This window comes from Aulonocara stuartgranti, assembly GCF_965226115.1.
Source record: "Aulonocara stuartgranti genome assembly, chromosome: 7".
Lineage (NCBI taxonomy): Eukaryota > Metazoa > Chordata > Actinopteri > Cichliformes > Cichlidae > Aulonocara > Aulonocara stuartgranti.
This window is the reverse complement of record NC_138945.1, coordinates 50,471,130-50,494,462: the sequence shown is the minus strand read 5'-3', so window position 1 is coordinate 50,494,462 and position 23,333 is coordinate 50,471,130. Positions and strand designations below refer to the sequence as shown.

Genomic DNA, 23,333 nt, shown 5'->3' with positions numbered 1-23,333 from the left:
CCACAACCCTGATAAGGATTTGGTTTTTACTCTGGTTATTTTCATCTATTGTTAAAATGTGTTTGATGATCTGAAACATGTAACAAATATGCAAAACAAAAAAAAGGAAAGGGGGGGGGGGGTGCTCTGTGTGCTGTACCTTTGGGTTAAGACTGTAGTACTACTATAGTAAAGCATATGTAGTTCCTGGAGTCCTCTATCAGCTGAAGACGTAGCAACCCCTTCTTAGAATTATCACAACAAAGGGCAAGTCTTTAGTGCTGACCAATCCTAATCTTATCTAATAAGAGATAATATGCCATAAAAGGAATGAAGAATGTCCAACATGAAAGCCAGGACCCTGCCATGCTTCCAGTCCAGCTGGCTGGAGAACAGTCAGAGGGCAACTTCCCATGCCTTTCAGTCCACCAAAAACAACTAAGCCTCATTCCTTCACTCCACCTCAAATCTACATTTGGGTTTTAACAAGCAGCATGAGCTGACTTGCAAGCTAATAGGTGAAGGAAATTGGAGTGGCCAAGGTCGCATTCAAACAGTGTTAATCTTGTTGTTGGGGGTGTAGCGCAGCTCCTTTGAAGCTCCTTAAAGCTGGTCTTGCCACGTCTATGTCAATCTGTAGAGGGTCACAAACACATCAAAGGCAGACTGAAATCTGCCCCGTGGGACACAAAGGAGTTTGTAGAACAACATTAAACTCTATTAACATGGAGCTACCGAGCAAAAAAGGCGTAGAACATTAAACCTTAGCTGGAGCTGCTACTCAGTATATAAGGAATAACAGTTACTATACTTGTTCAGTTATGCAAGTTGACCTGAATGCAGGAAGGTGTATGCGTAAATGTTTTGACCTCTGGTGATGAGAAAACCATTCTCCATGCCTTATGTTTATAAGAAAGCTTTTTACGTCAACATTATGCCCCTGACGGATATAATCACACATATTGTTACATGGGCAGCGTCACCAGAATATATAATATAAAGAAGCCAGAATATACATTAAAAGATGGTAAATAAAACTGCATTTTCCTTCACGATGTTCTGGCTGTGAGGGGCCTTGAAACACATTTTAACAATAGAAACCTGAGAGTTTGTGATTACTGTCATTTGATTACAGGAGTAGTAACAAAAGAACAACTAAAATGTCAGGTTTCAGTCAGAAGTAGAAATACTGCAAAACCTACTAGCTTTAATTCTGATTTGAACACAAAAAAGTACCATTTGATGTCTGAATTGATAATTCTTGTCATGCAATACCATTTAATCATTAAAACTAAAATGTATTTGGTAACTTGAAGGCAATATTTTTTAATAAAACAGTACACACCACACATTCTTTGTGCCATCTGGCACATATCCAATTGTTTAGGAAAATTGGAGCTTTAATCCAATACCCTCTTCTCCACTGTGACAGCTTGGTGCATCCTGGGAATCTGAATATGTGCGTTGGCGTTTTGCAAGTGGGAATATATTGTCAAGAGACTGGAGTTGAGAATCTTGACAATCGGGTGAAGCAGTCTGAAACATCTCTGGTTTGATTTCTGGAAAGGTCTGATCAGGGTAGATGAGCTTCAGATAATCTTCAAAGAGTTCTTTAAATCTCCTACATGTCACGGCAAGTTCAGTGTTACTCTGGCACTGAAGGAAGATAAAACGAAAAGGATGAAACAGTTTTAATAACAGGTGTCAAGAACTGAATAATAGTTATTGTTGCAGAATATTTGTCTATGGTACCTCACAGCAGGCCACACAGTTTCCAAAGATGAGCCTGATGTCTAATACAAACTCTGCGGGGTTTTGATAGCACATACTCTGCTCAGCCTCTAGACGGTTTTTCACTGTGGAAAAACTCACTGGTCCCTTTATAGTCAGACTGTCATCAGCATGTACCTGTAGTATTTAGAAAGGAAATGATAACAGAACAATAACACATTATTGTCATTTTAGTTTTTTCAAATCTGTGGTGTCCATCGACATGTAAACAGCATGCACATGGGACTATGGAGTTTTACCCTGTTTTGCCATGTAAAAGTTCAAATAAACAGCTATTTCAAGCCAAACCACCAGAATCACACTGACCCCTCAAGTCCAATTATCAAACACTGCAAGTTCTGGGCCTGCAATGAACTTACGGTTTATTTACAGTAAAGCTGCTCTGCCTCTGATTTCTAATTTCTGTCATCACTGATAAATATGGTGCATTACATACAATTAAAATTACAGTTACAGTAACTCCATCTGACAGTAATCCTGTTAATTTTTCCACTATAGTCAGTCTTACGTTCAGACTCACCAAGAGAGATGCAGACTTTTGAAAGACTGAGTTGAGCTCACTGCAAAACAAGTACAGCAACAGCCTCTCACACTTCTGCAACACAAAAAATAAGCCTGAATTAATACATGTCAGAACAACCAAACACATTTCTCCCATCTGTGGTGTGTCAAGCAGAATATTAAACTGGTAAGAGTCGTCTCTCAGGATCTCTCAACACCGGTCTGCTTTGTGTCAGCCCTTGCACTCTTACCAGTTGTTATCAGTTATTAAATGCATGATGCAATGTCAGGCATCTAGCCCTTCAGATACTAAGTTTAACAAACCACTGTTTTAAAGCAATGTAAATGTTTTACCATAAAAATAACAGCCTTGAAATCCTTTTGATGGTAAACTGATTTGTAACAGGGTGAATGACGTCTTTATTTCTACTCCCTGCCTCCAACGCCTGTTCTGGCAGTGTTGTACTTGGAAGTGCAGGTGAAATCTCCTGGGAAAATGAACTGCGTAGCTGAAGACTGAGCCAGCAGACAAGACCCTAGTGTGACAGCACAAGTCTTGGTTGCACGTAGGAGAAGGCAGTGCACTGCAGAAGCAGATGAGAATATTAGCTAACCTAACAGCTATCACGTACAGGATGACTACACATTTACTTTTTCCATCAAACATTTGCTTTATGCATGTTATTTTTTTTTTAAAAACAGAACTTTTCTTGTTAAGATAACAAACACAAAATTAGACAAGGAACTCCCTTCTAACCCAAGCTATTTCAATTTTATTTATACAGCACAAATCATAACACGCTTCAAGATGCTTTATATTGTAAGGTAGACCCTACAATAATAGAAAATCCCAACAATCATATGACCCACTGTGGGCAAGCACTTTGGTGACAGTGGGAAGGAAAAACTCCCTTTTAACAGGAAGAAACCCCAGCTGAACCAGGCTCAGGGAGGGGTGACCATCCGCTACAACTGGCTGGGCAAGAGAAGAAAGACATGAAAAAACTTGATGGTTCATTTCCCAATTGACTGACACTCCTGTTCAGGGAAAAGCAGATGAGCTGCACTATTTTACTACTTACAATTACTATTTTTTATTGGTGTTTGTACCCATGATTTAAAATCGTACATTTAGGAACATAAGCGCTGGTTACAAATTAAAGTAATGTCGTATAAACTAACAAGTTTTCTGCCTCCTACACACTATAATCAAGTAACATCCCCACATAAACCGAGACGAGTATTTCTATAAATGTAAAGTTATCTGAAATGTGCTGAATGTGAGAATGAAAAGACCAAATTTGAACATTCAGACATTCGGCCTATATTAAGACAACATAACTGGTGGATCAAACTGAGGTAAGATGGGATGATCTATCTTATTGCAGAGAACGCAGCTGTATTTACGGTTTATATCTTATATAATGTAGTCATAATGATAACTGGTGATTCTCTGTTAATGAATGAGTGGATTTGTTTTTTAAAAAAGATGCTGCTTACTGGTGTTTTACAAAACGGCTGTAAATTTGGAAAATACATGACTTATCAGATTATGCTGAATTCTGAACTTAATTTGAATTACTTGGCATTCAAGTCATTTGGCTATTGTAGTATTATCATTATTATAATTACATAAATGGTAGTAAATCTTTTTTTTTTTTAAAAAGCACTGACTCGTTTGTCCACAGGGGAAAATGCTCCTTCAAAATCCGTCTCCTTCTTTATCGTTTTGGCTTCAGGTTTGCAGACATACTCCATCTCAGGCATTAACAGGTCACAACAGAAAGTGCAAAACCATTCCCTGCTGAAAAAGAGACCATTTACAGACTGAAAACAACAGCCAGTAAGCAGTAACTCACATCAACAAGTGCATAATGCTGCAGTCAGATGTAAATCTCACACCTCCAAGATGTAAAAATCAACTTGCCAAAAGTGGATTTGTTCTGACGTGCTTTTAATTCCACAAAGAAAACAAGCGATTGAATTGCTATTAAAATGAAAACATATGAGCTGTGACATTTTCATCCAAGACCAGTAATAAATAAAGTTTGATGGAGCTGACCTTGGAGATTTGAGGAGAGCTGGAATGTGGCACGTCAGATGAAAAGCTTTATGACATTTTTGGCAGCACAACAGCTGTCCTGTAGTCTGACACACAGCACACGAGGCCTCATTAGAGTCTTCCAGTTGGGTTTTATTTTGCTCTACCTGCTGCTGTTCCCCCACTGAACTGATATGAGTTGGAGGTCCAGTCTTACTCTGGCCCAGTGGCTCACTTGGAGCGTGTGAAGAGCAACAGGGTTTGTTGTCTGTGCTATGTATACAAGTCTGGACATCTTCACCTTGGGAATTTATTTGGGATTGGTCATCTGTGCTGTCGGGGAGGCTGGCTCTTTGTTTGGGATGTACCTAAAAACAAGAAAACAAGAACTGAAAATAACATAACCAACATTTTACAGATTTATCATGGTGCTGAAAGTTTTCATGATTGGTTATTACTGCATTATTATTATTATTATTGTTGTTATTATTATTATTGATAGTACTAGTAGTAGCTTTAGTTTACATAGCATTTCCCTGTCTATTCCTTCCACCGTCTTGTATTTGTCAAAGTCAAAGACCATATGTACAGTTATACACAGGAATTTGAAACTGCAATGCTCCCATGGCCCTCAGTGTACACAAAAAATCTAAAGGGAGAAAAGGGGAAAAAATAATAAAATAAAAGTCTTATGTACAAGACAATACAATACTATACAATTATTTATGTATGTATTATTAAATACGATTTATGCATCACTGCCTTTTCCAGTCTTTGATATCATGTCTAGTTTGTGTCTAGTTTGAGTCTTCTTGTCTATGAGACAAGAAGACTCTTTGTCTTCTGGTTATTTCCTGTTTTACTTTGAAGGTGAGCTATCTGTTGTGCTTCCTCCTACTTTCTGTTCTTCCTCCCTCTGTGATTGCCATCCTTGCCCAAATTGTTTTCACATATTGCTCATTACTTTTACCTGTGTTCTTCTACTTCCTGCTGCTTGCTGAGTTAACTAGTCCCCTGTGTATATATATAATCCTGTGTTCTTCTTTGAGAAACACTGACTAAGCCCATTTTATAGGTGGACACCTGATTTGTTGATGTACTGATCAAATATGGACGTTTAAAGGGAAACGTTGGTTTTCATTTGCCAGTCATTCATAATATTTAATTCATTTATGCAGCTCCAAATCATAACAACATCCACCTTAAGATGCTAAACAATCACAATCATCTTTTTAATCACTTTTAGCCAGATTGTTTAACACAATCTTGGAAAGTGGCAGGATGCCTGAGGAATGGAGAAGTGTACTGATATTGCTGTTCAAGAATAAGCATGATGTGTAGATCTGTAGTAACTATAGAGGGATAAAGGTGATGAGACATACCATGAAGTTATGGGAAAGAGAGGTGACAATCAGTAAGCACCAGTACAGTACAAGTGCACTGAAGTCTGCTTCAATCACTACTCTCTCCCTCCTGGGGACACAGTCTAAACACTTCATCCACCTCATTCCAGAATTCCCCTTTCTGTTCTGACATCCAACCTGTGAGACATATGCACTGACAACATTCAAGGTGACCCCTTTTCCAGCTTCATACTCATAATTCTGTGTAATACCACCTTCACCTCAACAATACTAATCTTTTCCTTCAAGATTACTCAATTTCTCTTCGATACCATGGTAGAATCCACCTCCAATGGTCTTAGCCTTGCTTGCCTTCTACCAGGTTTCCTGCCCCAAAAAATAAATCTACCCTACTTTTCTCCATCATGGCATCCAATCTGCTCCCTTTATCAGTCATAGTACCTACATTTAAAGTCCCTACTCTCACCTCTCAAACTCCTGTCTTTCCTTCTTTCTCACTGCCTCCTAACACGCCTTTCCCCGTTCTTCTCTCTCTCTTGGCTCTCGGCGAAGGCGGTCGCACTTTTTTCCTCTCCTCCTTCCCCTTATCTTCCCTGCTTAGCCTCTTGTCCTTGTCTTGTCTCGTGTGTATTACTTTCCCTCGAACAGTCTCTCACTGTCGTTCTCTAAAACCTAAAAGAGAATTATGGATGGGAGATTGAGAGACCAGTGTCTGAGCTGCTCGCATAAAAAGAAAATTGACAACATCAACATGCGGACACCATGGCGCCAGCTGGGGCTGGAGCCGAACAAAAACTCCCTGATAACGACTGTGTGATGACTTCCCATCCCATGCACACATTTCCCTTCCCCTTCCAATGCCTTCGATGCTTGTTGCCTCCTGGGAACACGAGGCGGGTCTGGGCCCGCGCTGGAGAGTCGGTGCGGTGGCAGGATGACTGCTGTGTTGCCTAGGATTACTCCTTATCCCCTACCCAACCCTCTTGCTGGTCACGTGCTCTATAATGTTGTACTGTGGACATTTACTGTATGTGCTTTTCTGTGCAGAGGAGTTTTTTTTGTTTCCTGTTCTCATGCTGTCCTCCTGTAGCCCAGCATGAGTAGAGGTCTCTTTTTTTCCTCTTGTACCTTTCCCATTGTAGTGTACATTTCAGTGTTTTTTCTGTAATGCAACCATTCTCTGACTTGTATCCCCATGTGATGTCCGTGTTGTATGTGTAAGGTCGGGGGGCGGGTTCATTCCACTGCAGGGCAACCTGCCACTGCATGTGGCAAATAAACTTTGAACTTGAACTTTCTTTCATTGTCTTCAGCTTACAGTAGCACAGTTTTCAAAGGGACCCTATTGGCCAACAAGACCAAAGGCAGTTGTTGTTAATGCCGCTCTAATATGGAAATCTCATTCTTTAAGATATGCATGGTTGAACTGGCCAAGATTTACCCTTCTTTATACAACCCTCACTGCTTATCCGGGCTTGGGAACAGCAGTAGGAATACACTGACTTGTGACTTGTGAAGTTACAGATAAAAGCAACTAGCAACAATACAAAATCTATACAGTATTTGAAATAAATCATTCCCTTCTTACATAACTACTTTCATCATCTGGCTCATCTTTGATGACAATTATAGGCCTTGGAGATGATCGTTGTCTCTTCTTTGCAGCAGATCCCACTGCTCCACTAGCCTGGTGTATTTCTGGGGCTTTCCAAAAAATGCTGCTTGGGAACAAAGCAAAAATCAATCAAAGATAAATTCACTTAAGAGACCCATAGCACAGAGTTAATAGTGCCATAACAGAACAAAGAGATAATCTGTGCTTGTATACTTGCAAAAGTGCGCATACTGCTCCCCCCTACCTTGTTTTTTTCTGGGATACTGGAGTGTACACCACTGAACTTTGATGTCTTGGTGCTTCAGAAAAGTTTACAATGCATTTGTCCATTATAAAAAATACAACATTACACATATTCTCTATGCTAAAAAAAACTGCAAAAAAAACAATATGCAAAAATAATTGCAAACATACCATTTCTGCTTGACAAGGAAGTTTCTGCTCCCTGAGGATAGTTTGGTTTCACTGTATACATTGGACCAGTTGAATCATTTCTCCTGGTCATATATGTGGGCTCAGTCTAAACACACCATTGCAAATCAATTACTTAAAAGCAGATATTATACCATGACAATGCCTTCAGTCAATACAGGAAGTTGCTTACCCTCTGTTGTGAATGAGGTAAACTGACACTACCACTGAGGGGTGGCGGAGTTATTTGTGCATAGAAAGGTGTGGAGAAAAATCCATCCATGGGCTTGGTTTGGTAGGTGGAGCCACTTCCTGTCCTTCTCTGCTGATACTATGATGAATGGAGACAATACAGAAAAAGGGAGAGCATGCCACAATCATTTTACTGCATGTGATAAAAAAGGCCCCACCATTATGCCGCAATCTAAAAACCCAATGCAATGTGACCACAGTATGCTTTGAAAAGTCTCAATCAGCTTTCCAGATTTGTCTGCAGAAGACTGCTGCTCCTTTACTACTAGTTTCCTGTGCAGCTTTAACAACTTGTTCACATCAGTAGAAAACAAATGTCTGCACTTTACATGCCAGTATTGTCCTGCTGCAGAATTGAAACCCAAACATCCAGTGAAGCAGACTAAACAACTTGAATAAGAAGATATTATCAAGCCTTACTCAAGAAGTTTCCCCTTTGTCCTCTGTTACATGCTGGCTTGCTGTTTGTCATGCAGATTTATTTGATTTACTTTATTTTTGAGCTATAAGTTCATCCAAAACTAAAATCCTTCCTGACAAGGAAAGACATAAATTGCTCAGGATGTGAAAGCTGTCAGCTCTATTTAGGACAATGCCATCTGCTGTCTGTGCTTGTTAAGAAGGCTTGTCAGTCAAACTTAGGCAAGCACACATCCACACTCACACAAAGAAACGCACAGTAACCTGGGGAGAAAGTATGCTCCTAGTTGAGCTAACATGGTTGGGCAGAGGCCTTGTAAACCTGTGGTCTGGTTGGGGAGGCAAACTGTGGGAGGGAGAGCCTCTCTGTAGGGGCCCTGGGACAGTTTGCTGTAGTTGGATGCTTTGGTGCCATGTGCAGGGGGGAGGAGGTGGTTGGGGCTGCCAATGAGCTTGGGGGTTTAGCTTGTCCACCTGCATCTGGAGCTGAGCCAGAGTGCTATGGGGAGCTCCCAGGGCAATGCTGTGGGGTGAGCCTGAGGAACTCTGCTCATGATGAAAACCACCCAGCTGGTGGCCTGGTACACTCTCCACCATTAAAGTGCCTGAGAGGACATACACACAGAGACAGGATGAGCATAACAGGGAGTGATGAAATATATACAGTACAGAAAGAAAATTCCAGAGAACTGTAGGGAGATATATGTAAAACTCGAGGCAGTTAGTAAGTAAAATTATGCTAACTTGGGTTACAATTGGATATAAGCAACAAAAGATAACAATTTCAATTAATTTGTTCCATTTAATCAGTTACTGTATAAACTGTGAAAAATCCACATGTGATGGTATTAGTTTTCTTGTTTTTATATTTCAAAATGCTATGTATCCAGTTTACAGTTATGGAAATTCTGCTTTCCTCAGACACTTCTGTTGACTAAATTAGACAAATGTTGCATTTCATTATGATTGTCAGCCTCAGATGAATATAAACAGTAGGGGTGCAACGATACACAAAATTCACGGTTCGGTTCGGTTCGATACTTTGGTGTCACGGTTCGATATTTTTTCGATACAAAAAAAATGTTCATGCCTTTTTAATTTGTCATTTATTAAAATTATAAATATATATTTTAACTCAAAAGTACAGTTTTTAAATTTAATGTTGCTGAAACAAAAGTAATTTAAAAAAATAAATAATCTGATTGAGGAATCACTCATCTTTGGAAAAGAGAGTTTATTACAGAGAAATGGCTCTTTCCAAAATAAAAGCTATACTATACGCTTCTTCTGGGCTATATTCTCAGCAGCATATTATAGCGGGTCAGGGCTGTTCGGGGTTCTGTTTGTACAGTTATGTTTTGTTTATGTTGCCATAGTGACGGGTGACGCCCTCTCACTGCGACGGTGTGTCCTTCCGGGGTCAGAGGGCGCCCTGTGTGTTGTTGTTGTTGTTGCTGTGCGGTTGCCGCGCTGAGCAGTTAGCTAGCGGCAGTGTTCTTCTGCAGATGTCAATAAACGGCTGTGCTCCCTGGCTAGCTCACGGGAAGCAAGACCAAACGATACCTCCGTCTCCTCATTGTCTGAGCTCGCCACAATATTAAACATATCAGGTCCCCATAAGGAGAATCATGTGCTAACGGCTGTCTAAATGACTCGGGTAAAGTTTGTAGCATGCATGCTTGTTGTTTTTGTCTGCTTCCACTTGTCTTTGCACTAGGATGATGTCGGCGTAAATGTGCAGTCATATTCGTTGTGTTCCCACTAGTGCTGTCAGCGTTAATCTCGTTGAAATGACGTTAACGCCACAACACGGCAAATCTCCGTTAACGAGCTATCCTGCGTGGGGCTAGATGGCCAACACGTTAACGAGCTAACTGCGCTAACACACTAGCTCCCACCCATGTAATTGAGCATTGCGTGGCACATCCAGCATACTGTTTTACTTTAGTCCATGACGCGCTTACCTTCAGGGTCATACGTCACATGAAAACCAAAATAATTCCAAACGCCAGATCTGAATGAGGGTGGGGGAGGTTCAATTTGCCATGTTGCAAGGAGAGCTTAACTTCTGTCTCGCTAGCTTGCCCTGCGCTCTTCCTTCTGACTATGCTGTCTGTGTGGAGCGCTCAGTGGATCTGCGCTCGACAGTGCAGCCTAGGCGGAGTAGTCGAACGCAGATTCACTGAGCGCTCCACACAGACAGCATCGTCAGAAGGAAAGTTGATAAAATAAATTACAAATGTTGTATTGTTCGATACATATGCGTACCGAACCGAAAGCACTGTATTGAACGGTTCAATATCGATACGAATATCGTTGCACCCCTAATAAACAGCTAGACAAGGATTTTCATTTAATGCTGAGCTCTGCTCTCAATGAATCCTTCATTTAGATAGATAGATACGTTATTGATCCCACAAGGGAAATTTGTGTGTTACAGCAGCATGATGAAGAGTAAAAACAGTACAGTACATACCATGTAAACAACACAATTAAATAAAATGCCACAGGTGCCTAGTAAGGAGGCTTATAGTGTGAGATAGTCCAGGAATTTATATATTTACAACAGTGATAAAAAAACAAACAATTAACAGTAAAAATGAAGGTAGTTCAAAACAGTCAGAGTAAAACTGACATTGTGTGAGAGAGAAGTGCAAATGCATTAATAAATAATAGGATTTGTCATCCAAGTTTTACTGGCCTCCAGCTAACTCCCCGTGACCATCTGACTCTCCTCATGCCTGTTTATTAATACTGTGCAAGTCTCACTTAGATCACCACCACAGATACAATCTTATGGAAGAATGCCCCTAAAATTATTAAGTAAAATTGAAATAAAATTTCAAGGTATACAAGTTTACTGGAGCAGAAAAAAAATAATCCATTCATTCTCAGGGCTGTGGATCACATCATTTGTTAATCTCTTACCCAAATCAACATTTGAGGCCCAGTAAGAGGCTCGGCACTGGAAGCGTATGGTGCTCTGCGGTACGAATGAAGCACTGCATTTTGCCTGAAGGAGGTTTTCGATCTGAAACAGAATCTGCAAACAGAAGGAATGTTATCAGTCATTTTCAGAGGAGGAACATGCATGCTGCAAAAGCCATATGCTTGCGCTTCATCACATCCGAGACATACTAGGCTTAAAGACAACCTGAGATCAGGAAAACAAGACTGTGACAAGATACTGCTTTATGGTTAATTGATTAAAGAGGCCTCACCAAACGTTTACAGTACAAGAGGGCCGTGCCCCCATTCTTGGCTGTGGCCCATTTGATGAAGTCGATGACATGATCCAGGTGTTGGGAGAGATAGCCAATGTCTTCCTGTTGTTTACGCAAGAGACTCTCATGATCTTTTGTAACAGCCTGCAAAAAAAGAAAACGAAAAAGAGGAGTGCAGTGTTAAAGCAGCTTGAGTGGCGGCACTCTGAGCCTCGAGGCCACACGAAACTCACCATACAAATAACATTCTTCTGGAAACAACTCCACAGCAAGCTACAGGACTACAGAGTAAAACTAGTCCATGATAGTTTTACTACACAGTATTGTTTTGCTGCATGTAATCGTCTTTGTCATACCTCAAGTTGATCAAGTAGAATTTTGCCCTTTTTGTTTATCGCGAGGATTAAACTGCTGACAGATTTCTTTATTTCATCACATACAGAAGTACGGTTCTGTTCCACCAGAAGAAGTCTGAAAAACATACATTTAAAGTGTGACTAAGAACAAAATATACATTTATTAATATGGAAGAAGTGACTTTTTTTTAACTAGACATCTTTAAGGAAAAATGAAATACATACCCACTATTTATGGAGTCTGATACCTCTTCTATCAGTTTCTTTTTCTCCTGTAACTGATGAGTCATATGCTCCATGTGCTCTTTGTGGTTTTTATAAGCATCTTCAAGGAACTGATAACTAATTCAAAAACATTAGTGAGTTAATACAGACAGGTTAATATGCATAATATGCATAATGAACTGGGGGGTGGGGGTGTAACTTAATCTCTCAGTGAATTTTTTTCTCCGCCTCAAATGCATCACATGGAGAGATCACAGTATCAATCAAATCAATCCATGAACAGTGGTGAAAAAAAATTGCAATAATAATGTATTGTGATATCATTTCGAGGGGTGCCTGGTGATTCCCACTTCTGTCAATCAATATTACTGAAACAATGCGGTACCTGTGGTCTTTATGCTTGGTGAGTTGGCAGTCCCGACAGGTAAGCAGGTCACATGTCTCACAAAAGAGTTTCAGTGGCTCTTGTTTGTGGATATGACAGAACATCGGCCTCTGATTCGACACAACACAAACGTCTGGAAAACAGCAAAAGGCTCACCATAGTTATTTTTAAACTAATTCTTGCAGTATAAAAAGCATGCAGTGCATACTGATGTATACTTATCATTTTGCCCATTAAAATATTGCGGTAGCAAGAATCACATGATACGTCAGCACAGGCATTTAATTTTTTTAAAACAGCTAAATGAGCAGGTAGGTTTGAGTACCTTGTGATACTTCTGACTTCTGTCTGATCATATGGTCTTTGGTGAATTTGACTCTTTGGTGGGCCTCCACACAGGTGGTACACAAGTACTCCACACACTCAACACAAAACCCAGCAGCTTCTGTGTTGTCATTGCAGGTCATACAGAGCTATAGAAAGAGGAGTCAAGCATCAAAAGTTAATAAATATTTGGAAACATGACGTGGAGATGATGGCTCGGCACATGTTTTACCATTTCTTGTTCAATCAAGGGAATGCAATGATGACCCTTATCTGCTAAGTTGATATCAGTGAAGTTTCTACTGACAAGCATTGCTTCTGCTGCCCAGATTTCAGAGCTACAAACCAACAGAAGACAAGGTAGCTTTGTTTTTACAGATATCTCCTTTAATATAGTGTGCACCTGCCCATTAAATCACTGCAAATGGAAATCATCTAGTGCCTTATTCTGGTTCTTACAAGAGCAATGTTTTTTTCTGCATGGCCAATGACAAATAAAAAATACAAGTAAAACTTACGTAGTTATATTTTGATAATTACCCTCAAAAACCCAGCCTGTCCCCAAATTGATATTAATTCATTTGTTACCAACCTGGACTGCTCTCTCCACCGTGCTGCTGGGAGCCTCGAATGACTCCTTCACGAACATATTATCCACCACATCTGCCGCCATACATTCCTGCCTGCACACCGGACAGCGGATCACGTTTACTGGAATCAAGCAGGAGCATAGGTGTTGGTGTAAATCAGTAAAACTGTACATTTCTGGTATTATTTACCATCAGATTATATTTTTTATGACATTTAGACATTTAGGTGATTATGGTTAGAGGTAGCTACAAGCACTTGTAAAATGTATGCAGTTGTGCGTGCAGCTGCTCTGGTTGTAGAAAAGGTTGACAGCCATTAACCGGTCCTTGATCTGTGTTTGTAAACAAAGTGACTCACGTGGTTTGGTCGCGCCGTCGTCGCTCTGGGAGACGGACGGTTCCGTCACGTCCAGATTCCTCGACGGTAAAGGCAAGCACCTCTCGCAGAAAGTGTGCAGGCACGGCAGAAGTTTGGGCTCCTTGCTATGGAAGCTTAGATGACAAACGGGGCACGTGTCCAGGTCATGTTGGTCGAGTGCACCGGACCGCTCCTCTCGCGTGCTCTCTGCTTCGTTCTCGACTGACAGGACAGCAGTATGTCCCGACTCCTGTTTTTCCATCGCATCCATCGGAAACAGTTTCTGTTCTCCAAGTCTAGTTTACTCTGATTCAACGGCACGTACAGGGAGGGTAGTCTGAAGCGTAGGCTATATGTCATTGCTCTCTAGCCGAAGAGAGCGCCTACTTCGTACCTGCGTTGTCCTCCGCGCGCTCTCTATCAGTTCAGCATTTGTAAGCGTCGAGGGTATTATTGTCTACGTGTGATATTTTGGGGAAAATAATTTTTTGGACTGTTGCAGCAAACAGGAAGCACTAAAGAAAAAAAAGGGTACCTGTGTCGCATGCTCGTGTGCCCCAGATGTTGTTGGTCAAATTAGAGCGCACGCGCTCGTTGAGGTAAGAGTGGGGCGGGGTCAAAATCTTGATATGAGAGCCACTGGCTGCGTGTGCTGTGCTATCAGGAGGACAAAGTCCACTGAGCAGCAAGAGTTTGCCTGATTCTTGTTATTCTGAAACTTTACACAGGGTTCAGTTCAGTACAGTAATACTGTGTTATGCTTCTGGTGACGTTATTTATTTATGGCACTTCATGATAGGCTGTGTGAAATTCAAATGTATTAGGTTTTGTTGGCTTCAGGCTTCAGCCAGGCCTATGGACATTTTTTTGTAACGTTGTAACACTGTTTGCTGAAAAGATACTCACAAAGTGCTGGTGTCATATTCACATTTGATTATGATTATAAGAGTGTTTTGTTCTCAAGTTAAATGGCATTCTGAAAAGCTGGTGAAGAACTGTTTTAAAAATGGACACACTGCTCTGGTTCAGATCAAAGTCACTTGTGCAATTGAGTGGAAGATAATGTCTTCATGGTTCAAGGTTCATGGCCAATCTATGGGTTAGCCTTGAGAGAAGTGCGCTGCAGTTCAATTGTCCACATTTTGGACACAAACATGAATCTAACAGCGGAAAGCCACAGAATCCCTTTGAGTAATGGTAACAGTATTCCACTCCTGGGACTGGGCACCTATGGGGACCCTCAAACGGTGAGGAAAATATCACGTAGTCTCTCTATTTCTAGATTTAGAGTGCTGTGTTTGATTCCCCGTTTATGCGAGGCTTGTTTACCTTTAGTGATTTGAGTTTCACTGAGAAGTACACACTGTGGCTGTAGCTTAAAAAAAATCAAATAAAATGTATATTTTCTGTGATTTTTTTTAAAGACACCCAGAGGCACTGCATTGGACTGTGTCAAGCTGGCCATAGATGTGGGCTACAGGCACTTTGATGGGGCGTTGGTATATTTCAACGAGCATGAAGTGGGTCAAGCCATTAGGGAGAAGATAGCTGATGGAACCGTTAGAAGAGAGGACATCTTTTACTGCGGAAAGGTAATATTTGTTAGCTTTTGTTTAATCAACTTTCATTCCTATAAACCTACAAGAATTAATCATGTTATTGCAATGGTCTGTTGCCTGGATGTTCAGGTTGTTTAAATTGTTTTTTAAATTTAGCAATGTTATTTTTCTCAGCTCTGGAATACCTTCCATCCACCAGAGTTGGTGAGACCAGCCTTAGAGAAGACATTGAAAGCCTTAAAACTGGACTATGTGGATCTCTACATCATTGAGCTTCCAATGGCCTTCAAGGTTTCTAAAAAATAATTTTACTAATTTTTACAGCAAAGTATTTTTAATTATTTATGCAAAATTAGATAATAGGGGTTCAAACACAAGAGCTGCATAGCAAATACTTCAAATCTGGCCGTTGCCACATTACACACATTAGAATCAGATAAGATTATGTAGACAGGTGTTTGGTTAAGATTGGGTACCTGGAATCAGTATGTTTCTTTGTTTAAGCGTTTTGACCATGAACACATTGTGTCACCTTAGGTCACTATAAATTATATGCTTAAATAACCACTTTTAATGCAAAGTATTTAATTATGCATATATTTTAGCCTGGAAAGGCCTTTTATCCAAAGGACCAAGATGGAAACTACATCTACCACCACACAGATCTCTGTGCAACATGGGAGGTGAGCTCTATTAAAACAATGGTCATACTATGTAAAGTCTTTGCATGTCTACTGCTCATCTCTAATATAATATCACTATGAAATTAAAAATCTGTTGTTTTGTTATGTAAATTGAAATACTTTTTTACATTTGTATTAGCAGCTTGCATGAGAATATGCTTTTCCTCCACATGTCAAGCTAAGCATGACTTCATTGCAGGGCTTGAATGAATGAATCCCGATCAGCACATCAAGGATTTCATTCTTCATGTAGTTATGTTATCATAGGCAGAAAATATTAAAATCAACGAGCAGAACTTAACACAACCTTTGTAGCGACATCATAAAGCCGTCACTACAAATGAAATCTAACGATTGAGCTCTTGAGCCACCTCTAAGTTCTTTATACTTTGATTTTAGGAGCCAGACTTCCATGTGATGTTTAAGAGGTCTTGAGAACCAGTTCTCCAAGCTATTATTCTTAAGTCATTGGGTGGTTTTCATTTCTGCATTTCGGCCAGTGGTGTCGGTGATTCTGTCAAAAAGTGGAATGTAGAACCGAATGGTTATCACTCATTGATTGGCCTTCCGTGACCCCAGATCACAATGTTATTGAAGCAGTGTTGGATCATCTTGACAGAATGGAACAAAATGCAGTCAACACTGAAAGAAGAGCTTTGAATATCCTTCTAGCAGCCTGGAGAACTATTCTTGAAGACTACTTAAAGGAGTTGCAGACTGTGTTAAAGAATAAAATTGGGCATGTCTAATAAACTTTCAAGCTTGTTAGAATTCTAAAAACTCTATTTTGTTATATGTATAATTTTATATTTTGGTTAGTCTGCACCTATTTTCCATTTTGCAAAATATTTCTTTAAAAGGGAGATGGCTCACGACTTTTGTACTTGCATTTGTACTGCATGCATCTAATAAAATATTAGGTAGGCATTGTTTTATCTTATTCAAGTGTTCTTACATGTTAATACTGGTCAGAGTGTTTTTTTCTGCAGCACATTACTCTCAAGGACAGTGTCATAAACAGTTTTTTTTCCTTGTGTCTTGTATTTTTCTTGGCTATCTCAGTTAGCCTGTAAAGATTACTACTATCAATCTTTGATAAGATATTAATATTTTCTTCTGTCAGGCTTTAGAGGCTTGCAAAGATGCTGGACTGGTTAAGTCCCTGGGAGTCTCCAACTTCAATCGCAGGCAGCTGGAGCTGCTTCTGAATAAACCTGGTCTCAAACACAAACCCGTATCCAACCAGGTGATCCCAGTTTGTTTCCTGACCCCTAATGACATCTCAATGAGGGTAGTTTACAAAGTAAAAAAGTACTGTACGGCATACATTAGTATTCTGGGTTTTTAATATGAAGGCATTTCTAAAATAGACTCTCTGCCAAAAAATAGTCAAACACTATGCTGAAATACATTTTCTTTCATTAATCTAGATTAAATGGAATAGATTTTACTTTTGATTCCCATCCAGTTTCCTTCCTACTTGTAAGACTGAGCCCTGTCATCTTTTTCCCTTCTTCTTATTTACCTTTAGGTCGAATGCCACCCATATTTCACACAACCAAAACTTCTGGAGTACTGTCGTCACAATGACATCGTGATTGTTGGCTATTGCCCAATTGGCTCCTCCAGAGATGCATCTTGGTAGGTTTGAAAATATATACACTTATGTAGGCTGGTGTGAGGTCATTGTGATTTTATCCCCCCTGTTACTGCATTAATGTGAGACTGCAAAAATAAAAACAAATTATTGTTGTTACCAAACCCTCAACGTGACCCTAAGCAGAATTCATTTGGTAAATGACATGGTGCGTATTTAACTGTGTCTCTTTTATAGGGTGAATTTGAAATGTCCTCCTCTGCTGGACGATGAGGTGCTTGTATCCATTGGGAAAAAATACAACAAAAGTAGTGCCCAGGTGGCCCTGCGCTTCAACATACAGAGAGGAGTTGTAGTGATCCCAAAGAGCTTCAACCCTGAGCGGATCAAACATAACTTCCAGGTACTGTACCAACATTTTTAACTCTATGTGCACGTAAAGTCAAAGTTATGGTACCATTGCTGCCCGGTTTTAACTCTTACATGCATTTTTGGTTATATTTGACCATTTTGACATTGGAGAACAGTAAATATACCCAAAATGCCACCTTTCTGGCCTGAAATTTGATGATGTTCCCTAAAATGACCCAAAATTAAAACTATTTTAAAATGTTATACTTTTGAGCAGGTGCTACAAGTTTTTGTAGGCTGATGCGCAGCCCACATCCTCAACTCTGCTGTTTAAGCCCCAAATGCATTTTCCTTACACATGTGGCACATTCAAGGGGAAATAAACAGGCCTTGCAACAGTGTGAGATTTATTGCCAAGAAGCATTGTTACAACAAACAAATAATCCACCAAACACAAATATCCGTAGGTTTTGCAACAAGTTTAGTTATAAGTGTAATTATATTATTAGCCTACACTGACTGGTGCTTGTGCTTTGCACCTGTAAACAAAAGTAAGCATTATGTAAGAAAATAATCGAACAATAAACTAATTAGGACCCATTTTGTCTGAGCTAAGTGAAATTAAAAAGAGATCGAAACAGGGATCAAAAGAGGAATTAGAGGTCATAAGATTATAAAGTCACCTGATCTGCCATTTCAGTAAATGTAAGAAACGTGCAAATGCTGCACAGGCAATGCTTTGAATGCTCAGACTATTTTGCAATAAGCAAGTTTTTTACTCTAAGTTTAAAATAATATTGAATTCACAAAGACATGAGGACAGCCTTTAATGTTTGTAGTGATTATACATGGTTATGCAATAAATCCAACCAGTTCCAGAATGGTTTTGCCATTTTCACCTTTAATAAAATCTCATGAAATCGTTATCGCTATTATTTTCATGTCTAAAGTAAATCAGAGCACGAGATTGTGCATAATATTTATTTTTCTCCCTGCTCTTTGAAACATTAATTAAAAATTAATCCTCCATTAATGTCAGCTAGACTATTTATACACTCTAAATAGATCTGTAGTTCAGACTTTGTTGTAGACACTTAGGAATCCTGGCATATCATAATGCAAAGACATGAAATATATACAGTATGTAAGGGTTAAACAGTTGAATGAATGAAATAATGAATGGATGAATTTAAACAGAAGCAAATTATTTTTTTCAGATATTTGATTTTTCACTGACTGAGGAAGAAATGAAAGCCATTGAAGCACTGAACAAAAATATTCGGTTTGTTGAGTTGCTGATGTAAGTACAAGCTTTGACGGACAAATATCTAAACATTTTTTTGTTGTATAATGCATGAACCAAATCCTCGATATTAATGGTAGTAAACACTTTTTTTTAAAACTCAGGTGGAGTGATCATCCGGAGTACCCCTTTCATGATGAATACTGACCTTTGTAACTTTTACGTGATGTACTTGATTTTTAAGAAAGATGGAATAAATAACAGAGAAATAAAAGTTCACACATTTGTTGAACCAGCTTAGTTTAGTTTGCTACCAGTTTGGTACATTTTCCACTCTAAACACTAGAGGTCTCTAGCTCACAGTGGATTAAAAGAAGTCTAACAGGCCCATAATTCATTGTTAATTTCACCAGCATAAACAGCAGCTGCATTTAAGACTAAGATCTTGAGCCACCCTTCATTTCTTTAGATTTGCATCCAAGGAGCCAGACATTTTTTTCAAATTTTTTAAAGTGGTCTTGAGCAATAGTTCTCCAAACTTTCTGCAGGTCTTTCAAAGTTTTTCTTTGGATATTGAATAATTTAAAATCATTTTAGTCCAGTACCATTTTCACAGGAATGTATCTTTGGGCACTTTGTTACTAGTAGCCTGTCACAAAAATTCACGATTTGTTCGTGTATTTGAAAAATGCCAGTGATAGCACAATACAATAGTACTAACGACAAAAAATGAAATACTATTTTTGCACCAATACAATGATAGCCAAAGAGCTATTGGCAAAACATTTGGCATGTCTCACCATGCCGTGCGCTGTGTCCTTAGAAAATCTGAGGAAACTGGGTGAGGAGAGGACAAAAGAAAAACCAGGCCTAAAAAAACTATTGGCAGCAAAAATCTGTCTAAAAGTCATGTCTTCATGAATAGGAAAATATCAAGCAAATGCCTGACATAAGACCTGAGAGACGCATCTGGCCCTTCAGTTTTTATCAAGTCTCATCAAAAATGTTCTCAGCGGAAGAGCGGCTGTCAAGAAGCCATTCTTATCAATCAGAATCAGAATTAGCATACTTTATTAATCCCTAAGGAAATTATGTGGGTGCAGTTGCTCCAGTACAGTAACAGAAACAATACAATATGTTACAGATTTAAGAAATAGCACAATATATACAAATCACTTAATATTAAATTATCAAGGATCAAGGACTGACAAAGGTGAATAATAAATATCAAGGATTGACAGAGGTGATTATAAATTAAACTCAACCAACTATATGATTGTGGTGGTTGTGTGAGTGAGCCGTGGTGTGTAAAATGCTTTGAGTGCTCAAGAGGAAAAGCACTATAAGAACCAATCCAATGACCAGTAACTGAAAATCAGTGGCAACATTTATTATAGAGTGAAGAATACACTTTATATTGTAGGGTAGAACCTACAATAATACATAGAGAGAAAAACCCAGCAATCATATGACCCCCTTTAAACAAGTACTTTGGCCCAGTGAGGGGCGGCCATCTGCCGTGACCAGTTGGGGTGAGAGAAGGAAAACAGGATAAAAGACATGCTGTGGGAGAGAGACAGAGGTTAATAACAAGTATGATTCAATGCAGAGAGGTCTGTTAATACATAGCGAGTGAGAAAGGTGTTACGACCCGTCTAGGGCCAGGCCATAACATGAGCGAGGCACTCGCTTCCCTCCCCAAGACCCAAGCAGTCACACGCAACAAATCCGTTAGATGTGAAGTGATTTATTTACAAGGTGAATAAAGAGAACCAAAACGGGAGTGTCAACACTTCAGGGTGAGCCAAGGCCAAAACAATAAACAAAACAAACCTACACAAATCCCGCACCCCTGACCTCACCAAAATAAAGTCAAAAATAAAGACAGAGTCTGACCTCCTTAACCAACTCAAAAACAGGAGAAAACGGGTGATCAAAATAAACGGCAGCTCACCCCTACCCACTCCACTTCCACAATTTTCGCACGTATACTGCAGCCAGCGGCTACCACAGGACTACTGCTGGGTGATGAGGAGAAATGCGAGGACCTCTCCCGCTGTAGCACTCCAGCCTCCTTTTATTGGGCGGGTCCTCCAGCTGGATCCAATCACGCCGGGGCAGTAAGTCCACGCACCAATCGGAACAGGGCCCTGGCACAGCTAAATTAACATAGACAAAAACACAGCACCTGCACAAACAAACACACGGACATACAAGTTCGTAACAAAGGTGACTGAAGAAGAAATACATGCATCATGGGAATCCCCCAGCAGCCTACACCTATTGTAGCATAACTAAGGGAGGATTCACGGTCACCTGATCCAGCTCTAACTATACTTTAGCAAAAAGGAAAGTTTTAAGCCTAAGCTTAAAAGTAGAAATAGTGTCTGTCTCCCGAATCCAAACTGGAAGCTGGTTCCACAGAAGAAAACTGAAGGCTCTGCCTCCCATTCTACTTTAAAATACTCTAGGAACAACAAGTAGGCCTGCAGTGCGAGAGCGAAGTGCTCTAATAGGGTGAAATGGTACTACAAGGTCATTAAGATAAGATGGGGCCTGATTATTTAAGACCTTGTATGTAAGTAGCAGGATTTTGAATTCAATTCTGGATTTGACAGGAAGCCAATGAAGGGAAGCCAATATAGGAGAAATGTACTCTCTCTTTCTAGTCCCTGTCAGTAGTCATTGTAAACATGTACACAGGAGGTCATTAGAGAGATACAGCAGTGAGCGTGTACAGTCATCTGTATTACATCGTGGAAGTTCTGTCGTGGTTTTGAGGTGCATTTCAGAAATGGTGTTAGGGAGCTTGTCAAAATGACTGTCAGGGCACTAAAAGTATATCTGGATAGAAAAACACACACTATGACACCTTAAGAAATAGTACATACATATTTGTTTTGTCGTCTTCTTCCCAAATCTGATTTCTATGTTCTATTAGCCTCCCCAAAGCCCTCAATTATTGAAGCAGCATGAGATCATGAGATATTGACAGAGAACAGAATAAGCCCACAACCAAAGAAGATCTTTTAATGCCCCTCAAGATGCCTATAGAACTATTCCTGCGGACTACTTTTGCAGGAAAGTGTGCCTAAGGTGATCATTCCCAATATTGACTTTCATGCTTGTCAGAACTGTACAAAGTCTGTTAAGCTCTATGACCTTATGTACTGTTTTGATTGATTGATTGATTGAATCTTTATTTTGAACATGTTGAAAAAGTATAAAAAAAAAAAATAGAATTCTAAAAAAAAAAAAATAGAATTTTTGCATGTATCTTTGCAATTTTCAACAAGTCTCTGCAACAGTTTCGCAGGAAAGTATTTTAAGAGGAGGGGTGGCTCAAGACATTTTTAAAGTACACTAGTACACTTTATACAACAGATTGGAGATGGATAGGCTGAGGAGTAGCTCAATTCTTCTTAGGCAGGCCTTCTTGTAGGGTGTATGCGACTCAAGGAGGCCTGATTAAAAAAAAATTACATCAGAAATTATGCTTGGGCAGGGCTTTTCCCACTTGTGGGTATTTTCCATTCAACGGTTATTTAGAATTAAAGAATATGTAAAAGAACCGGAGGCATATTTCAGGGCATGTCTGCACAGGTTTTTCTCTCCCCGTCACGTTTTTATTCAGTAAAGTCCTTTGTGTTATAACGGAATAGGATGTCGGGCCACTATGGCAACATGTTTTCTTAAGTTTGAGGTTTTCAGTTGTTGTGTTACTTATGTCCTTATCATACTCCAGAAAATATAGCAGTATTTTAATTTAACTAAAAAGGTATCAAGTGTGATACAAAGACCAAGATCATTTTTATTCATGAATGGAGGGAACTGTACAGCTCCTGAGGAAAGAACACTGTTGTCTATAAGATTATAATTTTCTCGTTGCAGTTCCTCCTCTGCAAGTTAACAAACTAACACATTTTCATGTTGAAGGTTCCAGTGTAGTGTTTTGGACAATGATCGGTGGGTTATCCAAAAAACTTAAAACCATTTTAAACCTAGCCACTCATTTCGAGAGGCTTAAAACTAGTGAGACAAAATGATATAATTTCAATATATGA

At 39.6% G+C, this 23,333-nt stretch overlaps 2 protein-coding genes across 7 annotated transcripts; one reads left to right on the top strand and one right to left on the bottom strand.

The window, feature by feature from the left end:
- Nucleotides 1–119: 119 nt before the first annotated feature.
- LOC309710819 (transcription intermediary factor 1-alpha-like) lies at nt 120–14,856 on the bottom strand. Of its 6 annotated transcripts, XM_082540613.1 has the most exons (19): nt 13,837–14,855; nt 13,481–13,599; nt 12,890–13,037; nt 12,565–12,697; nt 12,180–12,296; nt 11,955–12,069; nt 11,596–11,742; nt 11,303–11,417; nt 8,639–8,979; nt 7,896–8,033; nt 7,706–7,811; nt 7,536–7,590; nt 7,265–7,397; nt 4,334–4,680; nt 3,946–4,075; nt 2,291–2,365; nt 1,732–1,887; nt 1,325–1,635; nt 120–613 (listed from the first exon to the last, which is right to left on the bottom strand). In XM_082540613.1, exons 1-18 carry the CDS (start codon nt 14,105–14,107, stop codon nt 1,363–1,365), a joined length of 2,919 nt encoding a protein of 972 aa, XP_082396739.1. In that variant the 5' UTR covers nt 14,108–14,855; the 3' UTR covers nt 120–613; nt 1,325–1,362. The 6 variants fall into 6 exon arrangements, 5 of the variants coding, with proteins under 5 accessions (XP_082396739.1, XP_082396741.1, XP_082396738.1 ...); XM_082540615.1 differs by lacking the exon at nt 120–613 and having other exon boundaries at nt 624–1,635; nt 3,946–4,072; XM_082540612.1 differs by lacking the exon at nt 120–613 and having other exon boundaries at nt 624–1,635; nt 13,837–14,854.
- Nucleotides 14,857–14,906: 50 nt separating this feature from the next.
- Nucleotides 14,907–23,330, top strand: LOC309710822 (aldo-keto reductase family 1 member D1-like; the record flags this gene model as incomplete). The annotated part of the gene is made up of 10 exons (XM_082540628.1): nt 14,907–15,083; nt 15,261–15,428; nt 15,570–15,686; nt 16,001–16,078; nt 17,202–17,324; nt 17,610–17,719; nt 17,913–18,078; nt 19,244–19,326; nt 19,434–20,910; nt 21,499–23,330. 9 exons carry the CDS (start codon nt 14,907–14,909, stop codon nt 19,474–19,476), a joined length of 1,065 nt encoding a protein of 354 aa, XP_082396754.1. The 3' UTR covers nt 19,477–20,910; nt 21,499–23,330.
- Between the last annotated feature and the right edge of the window lie 3 nt (nt 23,331–23,333).

Excerpts from the sequence above, each read along its gene's own strand:
- LOC309710819 (XM_082540613.1), bottom strand. The coding sequence starts at position 14,107 with ATGGATGCGATGGAAAAACAGGAGTCGGGACATACTGCTGTCCTGTCA. Across the intron at positions 4,076-4,333 it reads GCTCTCCTCAAATCTCCAAG|CAGGGAATGGTTTTGCACTT; the intron begins GTCAGCTCCATC and ends TCTCTTTTTCAG. Across the intron at positions 1,888-2,290 it reads AAAAGTCTGCATCTCTCTTG|GTACATGCTGATGACAGTCT; the intron begins GTGAGTCTGAAC and ends TAAATACTACAG.